This window comes from Camellia sinensis, chromosome 4 (genome assembly GCF_055761805.1).
Source record: "Camellia sinensis isolate YWXY chromosome 4, ASM5576180v1, whole genome shotgun sequence".
Taxonomy (NCBI): domain Eukaryota; kingdom Viridiplantae; phylum Streptophyta; class Magnoliopsida; order Ericales; family Theaceae; genus Camellia; species Camellia sinensis.
The window spans coordinates 137,039,028-137,057,905 of record NC_138964.1 but is presented as its reverse complement, the minus strand read 5'-3'; the positions used below and the strand labels follow the sequence as shown (position 1 = coordinate 137,057,905).

The 18,878-nt window shown below is 35.5% G+C and overlaps 1 protein-coding gene across 6 annotated transcripts; it reads right to left on the bottom strand.

The window, feature by feature from the left end:
- Positions 1 to 2,750: 2,750 nt before the first annotated feature.
- EMB3141 (Pentatricopeptide repeat (PPR-like) superfamily protein) lies at positions 2,751 to 17,934 on the bottom strand. Of its 6 annotated transcripts, none has more exons than XM_028221828.2 (5): positions 15,326 to 17,913; positions 13,119 to 13,214; positions 12,832 to 12,888; positions 8,339 to 8,487; positions 2,751 to 2,969 (listed from the first exon to the last, which is right to left on the bottom strand). In XM_028221828.2, the coding sequence occupies exon 1, from the start codon at positions 17,489 to 17,491 to the stop codon at positions 15,377 to 15,379; it is 2,115 nt and encodes a 704-aa protein (XP_028077629.2). In that variant the 5' UTR covers positions 17,492 to 17,913; the 3' UTR covers positions 2,751 to 2,969; positions 8,339 to 8,487; positions 12,832 to 12,888; positions 13,119 to 13,214; positions 15,326 to 15,376. The 6 variants fall into 6 exon arrangements, with proteins under 6 accessions (XP_028077629.2, XP_082722410.1, XP_028077631.2 ...); XM_082866284.1 differs by having other exon boundaries at positions 8,339 to 8,484; XM_028221830.2 differs by lacking the exon at positions 8,339 to 8,487 and having other exon boundaries at positions 15,326 to 17,934.
- Between the last annotated feature and the right edge of the window lie 944 nt (positions 17,935 to 18,878).

Genomic DNA, 18,878 nt, shown 5'->3' with positions numbered 1-18,878 from the left:
GACAAAATTTATTTGAATTTTTTCAATTTCTTGCGAGAAAATTATTTAAATTTTTCTATCCAAACAGTGCCCTTTTTCAGTCCATTTTTCAGCAGGTTCAAACAGTTTGAAAAACTGCCCAACAATTTCGGACAATTTTAGACAGTTTTAAAATTGCTAGCAGTTAGTAGATCTGTTCAGCTTGAAATTGTATCTGTTCGGTTTGAAAGTGTATCTGTTCGGATTTTCCCAACCATCACCTATGGTCCTATAAATAGTAGAACTCATTCCAGCAGATTTTGATCATCACAAACATCTAAACAAATCTGTTCCCTTCCTTTGTTCTATTTTTGCATTATTCTTCATATTAGTATTTGAGAGAAAAATTCTAAGAGTATAGAACACAAGTTTGGTTCGCCATACAAATTGTTTGGAGTGCTACTATAATTTGTGTAGATCATTGTATCCTGGGAGATAGACCCCATTTATCCGTAACCACCGAAGCGGGGCGAATCTATCTTAAGGATAGAGTGTCACACACTCGACTTGATCTTTTTGTACTTATTCAGTTCGATAAATAATTCTGTAAGTAATTTATTTTATTTGTTTGATTTAGTTTCAACTTATTTATATTATACAGAAGATTGTTTCAACAGAAACCTCGATGTAGGGTTTTGAGTTCCCAAATTCAAATGGAACAATATGGATACACATGACCACATCGCATTTCTATTTCTGTAATTATGGTGAATCTTTTTTATTTGGGAATCTTTTCTGTTTTAGGAATGCTTGAATTGTGGGATTTTAGAAACATACAAAATAGGACAACCCCTTATGTTGTGTTTGGTTGGGGGATTTGGAAAGAGATTTAGAAAGGGAAAGGGAAAGGGAAAAGATACGTGAAACTAGATGAAATGTAGGTATATTTTATTCACATTTCACCTACTTTTCCCTTTCCCTTTCCAAATTCATTTCCAAATCCTCCAACCAAACACAGTGTTAGTGTACTTTGGCTAAATGTGTAATTTCATGTAATGGCAAAATCCTCATTTTGTCGCTAATTGGCAGCACACACGGGTGTATCATTTGGGTTAGTTAGGTAATTCAAAAACACATGGGGCTTTTTAGAGCATAAGAAATCTCAAACGACTAAACAGATCGTAAGTTAAGGAAATGAGATTTATTGGTGTTTCACCTTTTTCAAAACACAATTTCACAAAATAGCCTAAATTTAGGATATAAGTTTAAAATTGTTTGAATTTGAGAAATATATTTTAAACTCGCATATAGGTTTGATAAGAAAATTTAACGGATTTGTATGAAGTAGTGAATAATTTATACTGATTGATGTTTTATAATCTTATACACAAAAAATTATTACTTCATTTAAGTTGGAGCATCACCATCAAAAAACTATCCAAGAACAGGCAATAACTTCTCCTCATATACAGTATAAAATAAATTAATAAATAAACAAATAAAATCATAAAGTTTTTTGAAATCCATCAAGAATTTAATTGTACGAATTTGTTTTATCCTTTCTGTATTGAGTGCTAGTGTTCTAGTTGCATCTCCCAATACAAATTTGAATCCAAAGGGTCAAGTAAAACACTCATGGAAACTCAAAGGGAGACCCAAGAAGAGCTGGCTTTTGAGGGAAGAATATTTCTCAAGTTATACCCCTTGCACAAAGATGCAACAACACCATTAAGAATATTTTCCCGGGAAACCAACTACCATATTGAATAAACACAAAGTTCAATAGAATAAGTTCCTCAATTTTGGTATAAATATACAGATTTTTCCTTTAGTAATAAGGCTAATATGCGAATGGAACTAATGCAGGTAGTGTATAAATACATGGATAATCAAGAATAAATTTACATTTCAGTGTTCAAAAAAAAAAAAACATTATTTTTCCATCAATTACAAGTAACGAATAGTTATGGGAAATTGAATGTATTATGTGAATTAAAATTTTTAAGGTAACACAATATAATTATATGAAATTTGTGGGGCTTGGTATATTTTTTTCAAATTTCAGTGGAGGTTAGTGTAATTTACCTAAAAAATTATAAGAACTCTTAGAGTATAACAAACTTGTTGAACTAAAAACTCAAAAAACCAGACAAACTAGTTCAAAAGTAAGCTTTGAACTTTATAAGTATGCAGATGATTAATGTTGTGAATAAATTTTACCTTGAGGAGAACCAATCACTACCAAAAAAAAAAAAAATGGAACTTGTAGCGACGGATAAAATTCGTCACTAAAAATAAAAAAATCAGTCACAAAAAGTATTAACGATGGAGATGAGACGGGGCAACAAGTGGCACAGAAAATAGTATTTACGACGGAAATAAACCATTGCAATTTATTGGCAACTGGTTGTGCCTATCTTTTGTGACAAAATTTAGCCATCTCAATAAGTATGTGTTCACCAATTGTGACGGTAATATACCGTCGTTAAAAAATTGAAACTTTTTAGCGACACTTAAAATGCTGTCATTAAAGGTTAATCTGCTGAATTTTTTTTCTTCATTTTATTAATTTTTCTTTTGTGATGGTATTTAGCCATCGCAAAATATTATTTTAAAAAATGTAAAACCATTATATAAATTACTTGTACAAATTATTAATATTTCCCGTGATAAAATACATTCATATTTACAAAATCCATGTATCAACTATTAATATTTGCAAAAACAAATATAAATTCACATTCACAAAATCAAATGTTCGAATAATAATCTAAAGCAATCACATTACTAAATTTAACTAAAATACTCATTACAAATATATATATATAAAATATCTCCAAACACAACAAGTATTTCAATTTAGCTAAAAATTCAATACAATCCGAAATTTAGTATCCATATCCAATTACTAGCCAAATAACAAAACAAATCAATGTGAAAACAAATATCAACATCGGTATTAAGTTCCAACTTTAACACGAGAATATATCACCACCACCTCCTCAATAGGGCTACATTTGTAAACAAACAAATATTCAGATTATTTACAGTATAATTAAAATCAAGCTACAAAAATAATAAGAAAGATTAAATTTGTAACCTACAGTCACTTCCAACTATAAAAGGAAAATAAATAGACTGCTCTTTATATAGTCACCTCAGAGTTACTTCACCACAATATAACAAGTAATTGATAATAACAAAAAGCACAACCAAGTATGCAAGAGTTACAACACCCTGCAGAATATAAAATAAGTGAAGATTACAGCATAATGTGCATAATAATCAAACAGAAATATCAAGGTCTGAAAAGCATGGATAATTCTACAAATATATAATTAAATATCGACTCATTGAAAGAAGCAAAATTAGCAACTAGTTGTATAACAGACATACAGTATTAGATGCTCTTGCACATTATCTAGTAGAAGATAATAGCAATTCTTGCATCCCCTACATGGACAATAGATCATCGAACCTACATCCCTATTGGTGTAGGCAAACACAAGGAATTGATCAATCTCATTCATATATTGCCTCGACATCCTATTTGACAAATCAATCCAACTCTTGTCCATTTTCACTAGTCTCTTCAAATACCTCTTCTGTACACATGAACATAAATATTATTTGATCATAATATTAGTTGGGGAAGGAAGAAGAATACGTCTCTTTTAAAAGAATCAACAAGAGTTAAGTGATAATGCATAAATCTCAAGACCATTTGCTAATTTAGTAATAGTCTAAAACATAATTATCTACTGTCAAAAACCCAAATTAACCCAACCCAAAACCTAACAAAGATAAACTCTACATGATATGCTATTGTAATGCAAGAGTTTACCCTTTTTATCAAGTCTCTCCTGTTCTTTGAATATCCACTTTAGTTTAGAGTCTCCATGCTAAATCTTCGACTACTGATTATGCTCATGGACTTGACCAAAGTTATAAATAAAAAATAAAGGCTTTATGTAATGAAATTGCCAACATTAGAAAAATGAACTGTTTAGTTGGAAAGTAATGTTAGTTCATGTTACACGAGACATTTGGATACATAAAGTAGTATCCCAGTTATGTTGGACTTGGGAAAATATCTGGGTGTGCCTTTACTTCACAACCGAGTCTCGGGTTCAACCTACAACCACCTCATTGATAGAGTTCATAATAGATTAGTGGGATAAAAAGCTAGACAACTTTCACTACCAGGTCAAGCCATTCTTATACAATCTGTAACCTCCTCTATCCCTGTATACTTCATATAAACAACTATGCTCCCAAAGAAGGTATGTTCTGCTATTGATAACTGCCACAAGCTTTTCCTGTGGGGTGGGGACTCGCAGCATCAGTGAAGGGCCTTAGTAGCTTGGGAAAATGTTTATAAGCCTAAAGATGAAGGAGGGCTAGGATTAAGACAGATGCGTGATACAAATATGGCGCTACTCTCTAAGGTTGGATGGCGTTTAACTGAAGAAAATTCTCCCTGGGCTACATCAGTTCGCAACAAATATTTGCTCAAAGATAGACAATTATGGGATCCCAGCCCTTCTAATGCGTCTTATACATGGTGAGGTATCAACAAAGGGCACAGATTCTTAAGACTTGGTTAAAGTGGCGTGTGGGTAATGGGCAACATATTAGATTCTGGATTGATCTTTGGATTGGCAAGTCTCCTTTACATCAGATTGTATCTTTTCCTCTCTCACCCAAAGAAACCATCAAGTTTGTCCATGAGTACCGGGTTGAAAATCTTGGATGGGATTGGCCTAAGTTATCACAGTGGTTGTCCAATGACTTTAACAGTGTCTTGATTACCGTCATACTTCGGACCTCCCCTACGGATAAGGACCAATTAATTTGGGGTCATTCTCCTAAAGGTGTGTTCTCCACAAAATCGTCCTTGTGTGCCTTCGTAAACAACAACCATCCTCTGCGGCATCTCAAGGTCGTTGGGATATAATCTGGAAACAGATGGGACCTCATAGATGGAAATAGTTCACATGGCTAGTCAAGCATGACTGAGTTCTAACAGCTGCGATGAAACAAAGGAGGCACTTGAGCCTGGATGTTACATGCCCGTTACATGGGCTCGACAGTGAAGCCATGTTGCATGCGCTTCGTGATTGCCGAAGGTCCAAGAAAGTTTGGTTTGAGCTTATTCCTCCAACTCATTGGCTACTTTTCTTTTCATTACCTCTAATCCAATGGGTGGATCTAAATCTTGGTTCTCTGCCATGGGCTGGTTCGAGTGATGTGCATTGGCCTTTATTATTCATGGCTACACTATCATCGCTTTGGTTTTGGCGCAACAAATAGTTGTTTGATGCAGAGTTGTGGTTTGGGATCTTACTCTTCGTCGTCAGGTTTAGGATTGGGAGCTTGGGCAAATGGTGGATTTGCTAGCTTTTCTTTATGGAATGCCAGTTGGAGGTATAGGGGAGGATGTTTTGGTTTGGGGAGGGCCAGGCTCGAAGGGTGTTTTCTTGGTTTCTTCTTTTTACCGGGGTGGTGCTATGGAGGGAGAGTTTCCTTTGCGTCGAATCTGGGTCACATGCATCCCTTCCAAGGTAGCTTTCTTCATGTTGACAGCGACTTTTGACAATATTTTGACTATTGATAATCTGGTTCATCAGGGGTATGTCTTGGTTAATTGGTGTTATATGTGCTGTAGGTTTAGATAATAGAAAAGGATTAGAGAATGATTGTGATATCATCCCCTTTTTATATCAATGAAGATTAATTAATAGTTACACGGGAGCCCTAAGGCATAGAATAATTACAATGGAATAATAACCCAACTAATAATATACTATTCTAACACTCTCCTCAAGCTGGTGCGAAGATATCTCTCATGCCCAACTTGCTTAGGATGTCATGCAATGGCTTACTCCTAACTCCCTTGGTGAGGTTGTTAACGAGTTGTTCACCAGACTACACAAATGGAATACATATTGTGTCATTAGTGAGTTTCTCCTTGATGAAGTGGCAATCAATCTCAACATGCTTTGTCCTGTCATGTTGACATGTTGAATTGGATTGTGAGCTATATTGATGGCGGCCTTATTATCATAGTATAATCGCATGGAGTCTGTCTGATCAATACCTAGATCACTCAACAATAACTTGATCTATACGAGCTCATATACCCCTTGTGCTATAGCTCTAAACTGAGCTTCTGCACTTGACCTGACAATCACATTTTGTTTCTTACTCCTCCAAGTAACTAGGTTGCCTCCAACAAAGGTACAATACCCTGAAACTGATCTCCTATTAGTTACTGATCTAGCTCAATCAGCATCTGTATAGGCTTCCACACAAAGATGATCATGCTTTAAAAAATAAAGACCCTTACCAGGAGTAGACTTTAAGTACCTCAAAATTCTTATGACAGCATCAAAGTGAATTTGATGAGGAGCATGCATAAACTGGCTAACCTCATTGACAGCAATAATAATATCAGGACGGAAGTGAGATAGGTAGATGAGCTTAACGACTAATCGCTAATAGCTCCTCCTATCAACAATTGCTCCTCCTTTATTATCTCCCAGTTTCAAATTGGGTTCTAGTGCAGCGTCACAGGCCTTGCAGCCAAGCATTCCAGTTTCCTTCAACAAGTCAAGCACATACTTCCTCTGAGAGATAAATATCTCATCCTTGGACCGAGCAACTTCAATTCTTAGAAAATACTTTAAGCTCTCCAAGTCTTTGATTTCAAACTCACTTGCTAAATATTTCTTCAACAGAGGTATTTCTTCACTATCATCACTTGTAAGCACTATTTCATCCACATAAATAATGAGCACTGTAGTCTTATCACGTGATGAATCTTTCACAAGCAAGGTGTGATTTGCCCGACTCTATTTGAAGCCATATTTAAGCATAGCCCGAGTGAATCTCTCAAACCAAGCCCTTGGAGACTGTTTGAGACCATATAATGACTTCCGAAGTCGGCATACTTTACTCTCTGTCTGATGATCCTCAAAACCAGAAGGAATGTCCATATATACCTCTTTTTCTAAGTCGCCATGGAGAAAGGCATTCTTTACATCAAACTGATGAAGTGGCCAATCTAGATTAGTTGCTAGAGAGAGAAGTACTAGGACTGAATTCATCTTAGCCACGGGTGCAAAGGTCTCCTGATAGTCAACGCCATATGTCTGAGTGAACCATTTTACCACAAGTCTAGTCTTGTAACGCTCAATAGAACCATCTGCTTAGTGTTTCATAGTATACACCCATTTGCATCCCATAGGTTGTTTGCCCTTAGGTAACTCAGTTAATTCCCAAGTGTCATTCTTCCTAAGTGCTTTCATTTCCTCAATCATGGCAAGTTTCCATTCAGAGGTAGCAAGAGCATCTTGGAAATGGTTAAGAATGCTAGCAGAGGAAATATTTGACACAAATGCTCTATAGGAGGACGACAAATGAGAGTAGGACACAAAATTTGAGATGGAATGTTGAGTACAAGATCTCACACCAATTAACTTTATGTCTGTCTTTATCCCCAACATAAACTTTCCCCGCCCTATCCTTGGGGACATTAGGTTCTGTAGTCCCAGTAAGAGGTGGTGGTGTAAGAATAACTAGTTCTATCATAGGAATCACAGGCATCAATTCACGCCAAGGCTTCTCCTAAAAGGAGGACTGTGACACCGTAGAGGACAAGAAATAGGACTGGGACTTAAAGAATATGACATCTATGGAGACAAACCATTTACAAGAAGGAGGGTAATAACACTTATACCCCTTTTGAGTAGAAGAGTATCCAAGGAAAACACATTTGAGAGAGCGAGGGTCCAACTTACCACGAGTAGGAAAGTGATTGTGGACAAAACAGGCACATCCAAATATTTTGGGAGGAAGAGAAAACAAGAACTCGTAACCTAGAAGGATTTAAAGGGGAGCTTGTTTTTGCAAGACCTAGGTAGGAAGACGATTAATAAGATCGGCAGGAGTGAGAATAGCGTCGCCCTAGTATGACCGATGCACACTCATAGAAAAACATATGCATCGAGTCATGTCAAGAAGATGACGATTCTTGCATTCTGCCACCCCATTTTGTTGAGGGGTATTGGTGCAAGAGGACTGATGGATAAGTGTCAACACCGTTGTGAGGGACCGATAAAGGTGCTGCCGCTGCTGTTGTGAGAAAATAGAGACCTATCTTCCATGAGTAGTGAAAGAATATAGGGGAACTAATAGATCAAGCCCCATAATCAGAAAAGTGAAAGGCCGAAAGCAAACAAAACTCCCGACATCAACACATAAGAGAGATATTACAAAAGCTAATAACAAAAAAGATATTATTAACCCATCAACAAAAGGAATATATTGATGATAAATAAAAAATAAAAAAAACAAGGACACGAAGTATATTACTAACCCATTCATTGGCAATGGTTCAGGTGACAAGAACTCCGGACTTTTTTTAGCCCACCAAAAATCTGCAGTTCTCTTAACATTACTGCTCTCTATCAATTTGCTATTATATTTGCAGGAAAGCTCTTTTGTTGGTTTGTTGTTCTCAAACTGCTTCTTACATCATGTAAAAGAATGAAAATAATTATTTGGCTTACTCATGAACGAGATAGAGGCCACACACACACACACACACACATATATATATATATATATATAATAGATTCATGATACAATTTAGGAAACAATATAAATAAGGAAACAATACCAAATCAGTAATTGACACAATCATAGATTATATACATAATACTAAAAATAAAAAGATTTTATGTACTCTAATTTTTATATTAAACACTCCTCCTCAAGCCGATGTGAAGATATTCAACAATCGCAGTTTGCCAATGGATGACTGGAAGAAGCCGAAAAAAACTCAACGGGTAGTCCAAATAAATGCTACCGAACAAATCTGGTAGCCCACTAAATAAAAAAGGCCAAAAAAGTGTTTAATACATCAACACCACACCCTAGGAAAGGAAAAAAAACAGGAACTGAATTGTCCTAGAGGAAACTAACCAGAATCAATGTCGAGACAGTTTAAAGAGGTCATGCCGGACCGTTATAGGAACAAACTGGATGTTCAACTAGCAAGTGTGAACACACATAACTTATGACGTGGTGCTAAACGATGATGGCAACAAATGACTGAGTGCATCAAGGGGCGGCTTATTAGAAAGTGCGCTAGGGGGGCGGTTTAGGTGGTGCGCCAAGAGGGCAACTTGGGTTGTGCACCAGAAGAAGCGACTTGGTTTGTGTGTCAGATAGGGCGGCTTAGATAGTTCACATGGTATATCACCATGCTCATATGATATACACACATAACTTATGACGTGGTACTAAACGATGATGGCAGCAGATAATTGAGTACGCCAAGGGGAGGCTCATTAGAAAGTGTGCCACGGGGGCGGCTTACGTGGTGCGCCAAGGGAGCGACTTGAGTTGTGCACCAGATGGGGCAGCTTAGGTGGTTCACATGGTATATCACCATGCTCACCATGATATAGGCATAATACACCTCTCAAACTCAAATAGGTTTAAAGATAGAAGCCTATTTGAGGTTGAAATAGAAGGAAAGACAAAGTGAAGTAGAAACACACAAAAAAATGGATTGTGAATAAAAAAAAAATATGATAAAGATATTTGGGATAGGAATAAACTAGTGGATAGAGGAACAGGTCACCACGAAGTGATACTAAAAAAAAATATGGCAGTGAAATGGGTTGAGGTCCGGCGGGCGGCTAAAGCAAGGCTGCTGCCTGCTGTTGAGGCAAAATTACTATGTACTGAACGTAGCTCTGATACCAAAAAGAATGAAAATAATTATTTGGCTTACTCATGAATGAGATATAGGCCATGTATATATAATAGATTCATAATACAATTTAGAAAACTATATAAATAAAGAAATGATATAAATAAGGAAACAATACTAAATGAGTGATTGACACAATCACTGATTATATAAATAATACTAAAAATAAAAAAATTCTATATACTCTAATTTTTATATTCAACAAACCTCACTTCACCAAGTTCCATTATAGTCTGAGGAATAAGAAAGGATTGTAATATCTATTGGGTTTCAATTAATCAGTTTATATTTAGAAAATTGTTAACTAAAAAATTACAGGACTAAAACGATGTGATTACAACAGGAAGATATAATGATACATAGTATTTAAGTGTACCAAAATTCAAGTGCACTCCAAATTGTTAACAATCCGGTTCTCTCTAGCCCACATGACACATTATATTTTATAAATCCTCAAACTCAAAGCCTTAAATCATATCAAATAAACAAGAATATTGAAAAAGAATATAAATAAATAGGCATTTCATTTCTCTCTTATATTTGCTACAAAAGGTTTCAAACTTTCAATAATAATCAAATGTTTTCCACTATACCTTGAAATCTGAAATCTGAATATTTTCAATGTTCGACTGGAATTATGATTGTTTGATTCCCTGAAAGGTCTATGATTCTTGAGAATGTCCGATGCATGTTGCCTAGTGGCCTTTCTGGTTGAGTTAAATCAGTTTTTATGGGTCCAACTGGAGCTTGACTAATGTACGCTAAAATAGAGGTACGCCAAGCCTGACCGAATCTCAACTTTGTCAACCAGAAAGTGATGTGAGTAACAGTTGAAGGTTGCAGGCGAATGTGTTTGGGGCTTAGCAATGGCCTTACAATTCATCATTCATAATTAGTATATACTAACATGATGGCTCTATTATTATGCTCCTGTCTGACTACTACTGTTTTTATGTATAAGCAGTTGGTTATAATGCAATTGAGGCTGAAGATTGGGAAGTAGGTACTAGCGGGGAAGAGATGAGCAAACCCGAGTCTGTACTTCTTGATAAGAACCGAAAAATGGAACATTTCTTAATGTTTTTGAAATTTCAACCGTAATTGTACTTTTACGAGTTTCTATTAATTATATGCAATTATATTAATGCCTCTTCACTGCTTTCAGGTTTAACTTTCTAAAAAGACATCTTTGCTGGAAGCAGCTGAAGGCAAGATAGAAGAACTAACAGCGAAGGTTAATGAACAACAAAGATTAATACAAAAGCTAGAAGATGATATACTAAAGGTTCGCATCAAAGAATTCGAAGATTCTCAGCAGTGCCTGCTTGTTTACTAGATTAATTATCTACATTCTGCCTTAGATGCTACTTTAGTTTTGCATTGATCTGCAATGTCATGGATGGTTAGACCTATCTATTTGGCATCAGACATGAATTGATGTGGCACAAACAAGTTCCATTCAGAATTTAATTTTTCTGTTGAGTGCACTTTTATTTGTTTGCTTCTCTATTATGGTGTAGAAATTGTTAAGAAATTAGTTCTCAGCTACTTTATTTTCATGTGTCAATCATTTTTCACTTCTGATGCAGGGTTATAATTCCAAAGATCGAAAAGGCACTCTGTTTGATGATTGGGATCATTCAGAATCTGGAGCAACATAGACATCTGAAGTAAGCCTTTTCCTTTTCATGCTATTTACCTATATTTAAGATATATATAAAGAGCAATAGTGACGGCAATTATTCAGGGGTTGTGCTTTGTTGCTATCTATGAAATTGTTTTTTTGATGTAATCCTCATCCTGCCACTTGGTTATTTTATGATGAGCCTGAGCTCGGACAATTAATCAAGGATTAGGATTAAGCCTTTTTGTGGAAGGCTTGATGGTGGTGACTTAAATACTAGAATTGCCAACAAAGAGTCCTATTTCTTGTGAACTATGGAAACTGCATCCTTTGGGTTTATGACTTTGTGTACATAGAATTCTCTTTCTTAGCTTTTATGCGTTCCAAACCCAGCTTTCATCTTCCAAGGTATTCTGCAATGCAGTTAATAAGCACAGTACCCACACCAACTGAAATTTCTACTGCATATAATATACTTTGCAATGACAAATTCTCAGGATATTTTAAGTACTGAGATTGCCTTCTTATGAGCTTTGAGGGCATAGTTAGATTCAATAAAGGAGCATTTCTATAGTCTCATTATAAGCATATAACCAACATTATTCTTCATGTTCCATGTGTCATCAGAAGGTGTCAAGAGTGGTCATTCGCAACCATTAGGTCATGCTAAGAAGATGAAAAATACCAGTTCAGGGGTGTAATTGGTGCTTATTCTTACTATATATATTAATAATAATAAAAAAGTGGATATATACAAAATCAAGGAAGACATTTGCAATCACAGAATTGCAAGTACTGAAATGATCCTCACATTTCTAGAAGAATTTCAGAGCATTTTAGAAATCTGAACATTATACAATGGCAGGTTGATTTAGATAGGTATTTCACTGCGACCTAAATCAAAAGTTATGCCTTCATGAACTAAATTGAGGGAATCCATTACAAACCCCATTTTCACTAGAACTTGAATGAGTTTGAAGCCAAAAATTTGCCAAGAATCTTCAAATGCTATCACTTTGGCCTCTGGTGTAAACACAGAGCCACCATTCAGACCATTAACAAATTTTTGAATTTCAGATTCTTCACCACTTTGGCACCAGCTAAACTGAATAAAAATTTGCGGCCCCATGTTGCCCAATTCAACTGGTTGCTTAATTACATTGAATTTTCATTGACAACATTATCAACATTAAAATTATATTCTCCCTTACCTACCTATTTCAAAATTTAGGAAAAAAGTCGCAATTTCTCAAAAGAGACAAACCTACAAACCTTTTTTTGTTAGTTAAGCCAAAGTTTCAGAATTAAATATAGTTGTGGTGAGAGCAGAATTAAATATATGTCCATGATTACCACTACCAAATCATCATTCCACAAATACAAAATACATCTAAAAAATCTCAAAATTTTGTCATTATCAAACACAAAGGGCCAATAAGTAAACAAATCACAAGAGTTACCTTACCTGATGAGATTTTTAGAAGAAATGCAAATCAAACTGCTTCAATTAAGGAAAATTCCCCTGCAAAGTTTGTAAGACCACTTAAATTCCAAAGAATCAAAAGAAGTGTACGTAGATATATAGAGAGATGTTTATGTGTGTATATATATTAATGTTGAACATGAGCACTAGAATAAACTCAAAGTATTGACCAATGGACCACGGTGACTCCACGCCGACAGCCCCTTCTGCATAGTTAACAAAGAAATTCAAGGATACTGGAGTGAAAACTAAGTATGAGAAGATTATACCAGCATAGAAAATTATAGAGGAGCCTAAAATAATTGATCCAGGAATCTTATCTCTGCCCTCGTTAAATCAGAAAGAACATCGCTGTGATCTGATACCTGCAGCTCAACGAATTAGAGAAGTATAAATAATTATAGAAAGGGGTAAAAAAAATTGAAGTGATTACGCAGACAACATTAAAACTTGAATTACCCAATCGAACAAAACCAACTTTTGTGTGCCACAATTTCCTGGTAGTCTTGCCAATGATGCAACTTGAGTCCATAGAAGTTATCATATTCAATGTTCAGTTAAAGGACAGTTGTTTGGTAGATTCATAAATGGTATAAACAATCAATAAAATAAAATAAAAAAGTTATTCTTATTCCGTCCATCACAAAAAGGGCAACGCCATACGGCAAGTGCCACCACAATCACACTTCACACTTTAGTTCTACACAGTTTAATCCACCTAGTCAGAAAAAAGAAAATATTCCTGGGGGCTTGTATTCTTGAATATGAATTCAACCCATGTTTCAACCATTTCATAAAGCAGACTATGCTAGCACATATTTTAACTGGGATATTTTAAGACAGTTTTTTTGAAACACAATGCTTTATGACAATAGGTTAAAAAACTGCTGCCTAAAATTAAAATCCCAAATCATACTAGTAATATCTATAAGATGAAATATTAATGTTCATCTTGAGCAGAGCTGCACAGAACTCTCAATGTTCCTAGTGTTCTACAACAAATTGATCAACATGCAACCCTGTCAGAGATAATCAAGACTATAATCACATTGATGTTCTAACATAATGCTTCAATTGAACTTATTGCAGACTAATTAAATCAATTAAACATGGCAATAACATACTCATTACAGCAAAAACAAATCCAGAGTCAAAGATTGTAACCTTATATGATAAAAGCTTGAATAAGAAGAAGAAAGAGTAATAGAACATTGTTTGAGCTAGAGAAGGTAGAAAGAGACCACCCTCTGAGCTCAAAAATGGAGTGAGGGACCAAACCAACCCTAAGAAAAGAAAAACTATCATACAATCCGTAGTTCCATGAAGAGAGAGATTGATGAACGATTGAGGAATTGATAGTTGAGAGGTAAGAGAAGTCTGTTCACATGGATTTGCCAAATAACTCCTAAAGTATTATTTGAAATCCTTTCATCTTGGCCATCAAATTCATGGGCTGATTTAAATGAACCAGTGAATTTGGAACCTCGGATTTGAAATCCACCTGACCTCAAATCCATAAATTCAAACACACCTTTATTCACTTTGGAATCCATTTAAGTCTCAACAACTAGCCATCTCATCTTTGTACACAACAATAAGAAAGAAATTAACCATGTCTTCTGCAACTTCTTCCTCCTTTTCAATTTTAGTTGTATGCTTTTTGATAAAAGAAATCAAAAGATGTTGCAATATTTGAAAATTTCGACCTGAGTCACAAAGCTTACAATTTTGAAATATATATTGGTTTTCTTGTAGAACAGAATTGTTTACAATAAGTCTTTTGAGGGAATAAAGAGTGAGCTTTCAGTAAATTCTGATAGAGGAGTAAGTTCGATATAAGTGAACCACTGATCAAAACCTAAGTTAGCAGGGGCTGTTCCACTCTATTTTTTCAGATCAACAGAGCAGTAGTGAACATGTGACTAGTAATGTAAACCCTAAGCATTTGGAAGGATGAATTTTTAAGATTAATTAGATTTGATGTAGTTTAATTAGCAGAACAATAATACTGACAAAAAATCAAATGCATTCTGAATCAATTGATGAGGTTCATATGGCTCTACAATCTTCATGTGATGATCATGTCATTCTCAAGAAAGTTGCAAACACTCAAGGATATTCATATGTTAGCATGAGCAAAATAAACGCTTGCAGGGGCACGTCAAACCATCTAGTTATGAAGAATGGGAATGATATGTATACCACCGAGTCATACCATGTGGGTGTGGACCATTGGATGGTTGCAAGATCACATGGTATAACTCGGTGATATCTCCAGAGAAACAACTAAATAGCCAAAAAACACACGGCAAAATTTTTTTAACTTCGCATGGAAAAAAAAAAGAAGAAAGTTTCTATTAATGACCATGGAGAACTACAACTACAAATGTATTCTAACAAATAAGTAAATATTTCTGACAGAGAAAAAGAAAAGAAAAGAAGAGAAACAGAAACAGAAACAGAAAAGATGACGTACAATTTCATTTGTTACAGAATTCTTCTATCCACAACAAAAAAATTATTGCCATCACCAGTAATCCCCACAAGAACAATTCCCATCTTTAAAACGGTGGAATCTGCTTGCATCCCGAACAATAATTTCTCGTCCAGTAACCATGGCTATTAATTTAATTGCATTATGGCAGTCACCACAAATTCGATGGCTCTGCACAAGTTGCAATGCCGTAGAAGAAGAAGTGTTAATGAGGCCAAATGCAACTGCCAGTTTCTCACTATGATACAATAGCATCCTCTCTTCCCTTTCATCCACATCAGGAAGCAAAAACTTCTCTCCGGGAACATAACCATGCTTTGAGATCTCCAACATCAATTTGTCTATTTTCTCGTAAATCTCTCTTGTTTGGATATGCTGCTTATCTCCAGAAAGAAAAACATGTGATTGTTTCTTGATTTCAATCCAAGTGCATACAGGAAGCATTCTCAAACCCCTTCTTTTCAAGGTCTGGACAACTCCAGCAGCTTCCTCCAACTTCCCAGACCTGTTGTATATATTCAAAAGCACAACATAATTACTAAGCTTTTCAGGTCCCATTCCGTAAATTTTCTCAGCTGCAAATTTTCCAAGCACAAAATTCTTATGGACCCTACAAGCTGTCAGCAAAGCAGCCCACATATTCACTGTAGGGTGAAAGGGAGCGTCTCGTATTAAAGCAAAAGCTTCATCTAAAAGCCCTTCTCGACCTAATAATTCAATAAGACACGCATAGTGCATTGCCCGGGGCTTAACCTTGTGATCCCTGAACATTGATTCAAAAATCTCCCACCCAAGATCTGATAAACCTGAATAGCTACAAGCAGATAAAACAGCAAGAAAAGTAACATGATTGGGAACCATTCCTTCACGAAGCATCCGCTCAAATAGCTCAACTGCCTCAATTCCCCGACCATGATTACCATATCCAGCAATTAAGGCATTCCAAGATATGATATTCTTGCGAGGCATCTTCTCAAAGACATTCCTAGCGTCTTCTATCCTTCCCCATTTGCTATAAAAGTCCACAAGTGCTGTGTTGGCTACTATATCCAACCCAAAACCATGACGAACTAGACCGGCATGTGCTTGTTTTGCATGTTCTAATGAAGCTAACCTAGCACACACTCTTATAATCATTGAGAATGTAAAATGGTCCATTTTAACACCAGAATCTTGCATTTCATAATACATATTCAAAGCTTCCTCACTGTATCCATGAAGTGCATAACCTGCTATGATTGAATTCCATCCAACCGTAGTTTTCTCGGGCATCTCATCAAAAACACATTGTGCGTCGTCAATGCTTCCACACTTACTATACATGTCAATCAAAGCACAAGATACGAATATATCTCCATCTACACCCATCTTCAAAGCACATGAATGCAACTGCCTACCGGGAAAAACAAGTTCCAGCCCAGCAGATGCTCGAATCATTGTAGCAAATGTGCGGGATCCAACATCAGAAAATTCCTCCCACATTACTAGAAACAACCGAAAAGCCTCTATGTAATCTCCTGAGTCCACGAGTCCCCCAATTATCGTGTTCCACGAAACCAAGTTCCTTTGAGGCATTTCGTCGAATAATTTACGCGCATCCATCATCATCCCACATTTCACATGCATTAACAAAACCCTGTTCCTCATAAACTGATCTAGCTCAAACCCACTATTAATCATGTAATTAAACACCCTTTTAACCCCTCTAATTGATTTCAAACTAATACAGGCATTCACTAACGCATCATAAGTACCACTACTCACATCATGATCACCTTCACAGTCCAAGATTTCGAACAATTCGAGTGCCTCTTGATACCTTCTGTACAAAACTAACTTCTCAATCTGAGCACACAGTTCTGAACTAGAACTCCTGGTCTGGGTTACTTCCAAATGGTTTTCTTTTTCTGGATCGAGGTTGATTTTTGAAGGTTTCATCATGGGTCGTGGCTTCAACCCTTGCTCTACAAAAGAACACCTGATATGGGACAATCGAGTTCTCCATTTACTTCCATCAAACAAAGAATACCCAGAAAACAAAGACCTTTCTCCGAAATTTTTGGGGTCTGGAAATGAATATGGAAATCTGCAAATACTCTGAATCTGATATAATGACAGGTTTTGGTAACGAGAGAGTGGGATGTCCATGTTCAATGCTTTGGAAAGAACAACAAATGCAAAGAAAACAGTAAGTGAATGAACAAGAGCTGAGAAACTTTACCGATCAAAGCTCCAGATTTGAACGGCTTTCTGGTGTGATTTTGTTTTGGGGGGTTTTGTGGGTTGAGAATGAATATATTCAAAGGAAGGCTGACATTGGAGAATCCGCCAGACAGATCTTCGTAGTGTGGCGATGTGTTAGATATGCATATGTATGGGTCCTACAGGGAAGGTAGTTGGAAAGTTGGTTTAACGAACCCTACGCCTACTACGAGGCTGGAAGGGGTTGAAAGTAGGCGGCCTCGACTCCATTGCAAAACCGTGAAAATTTTACTTGTACCATCATGTTTGCTAAAATCCGCGTTTGATTTGAATGGAGTGATTCGGTTAGAAAAGAGGATAAATACATTATTCTTCCACTAATAAATTCTTTGTTGGGTTGATTGTAGAAGTCCATGCGATATATATTGTGCCTGTTTGGCAGAGCTTAATTACAGCTTATTTCTGCTTTCAGCTTAATTTAAGCTATTTTGATGTGTTTAGTTTAGCTTATAGCTTATAGCTTATAGCTTTTTGGAAGTCAGAAATCAGCTTATTCTTTGAGTGGGGCAGGAGATGCTTTAAGAATAAGCTGAAAATCAGCTTAAGCTGAAAGTTATAAGCTATAAGCTATTAAGGCATAAGCTATAAGCACTTTCCCACAGCTCTACCAAACAGGGCCATTATTTGGTTGAAGGATTATTTTAAATTTTTCTTTTCTGGGTTAATTAACAAAAAAAATTAGTGTTTTCCATGTTTTTCGATTTAAACTTCAGAATTTTTAATTTTGACAAATTAAACTCTAGAATTTTATCTGTGTTTTAATATAAACCACTTGTCTATCTTTGTTTCATATCATTTTCTTCCTTCTTTTAGATTTAAATCCATTTGTTCAAACTTTTATATCTCTCTTATCATAACTCTGTTTCGTCTCATTTTCGTGTTGTTATATTCATCTCATGGCTTAATTTTTATTCCACCCATCATACGTCTTATTTTATCTCTTTTTACATGTCGTCGAAGCTTTGAAAGTTGCCCAAAAATAATCAGTGTGTTTGGTTTGAATTTTTTGGATTAAGTTTTTTAAAAATTTAGTTTTTTGGTTTTCGTGTTTTTTTGTTTTTAGTGAATATTTTTAAAAAATTTTAAATTTTTTTTACCTTTTTAGATGCACTTTACTTAGATGAATTTAAAAAGTAAAAAATTTGTGAAAAAATATTTTAAAATTTTAATAAATACATAAAAATATAAAAAATGTACTGAATTCTCGTATTTTTTTTTGTATTTTTGGTATTTAGCGAATTTTTAAAAGGTTTTTTTTATAAATTTTTTACTT

Excerpts from the sequence above, each read along its gene's own strand:
- EMB3141 (XM_028221830.2), bottom strand. The coding sequence starts at position 17,491 with ATGGACATCCCACTCTCTCGTTACCAAAACCTGTCATTATATCAGATT.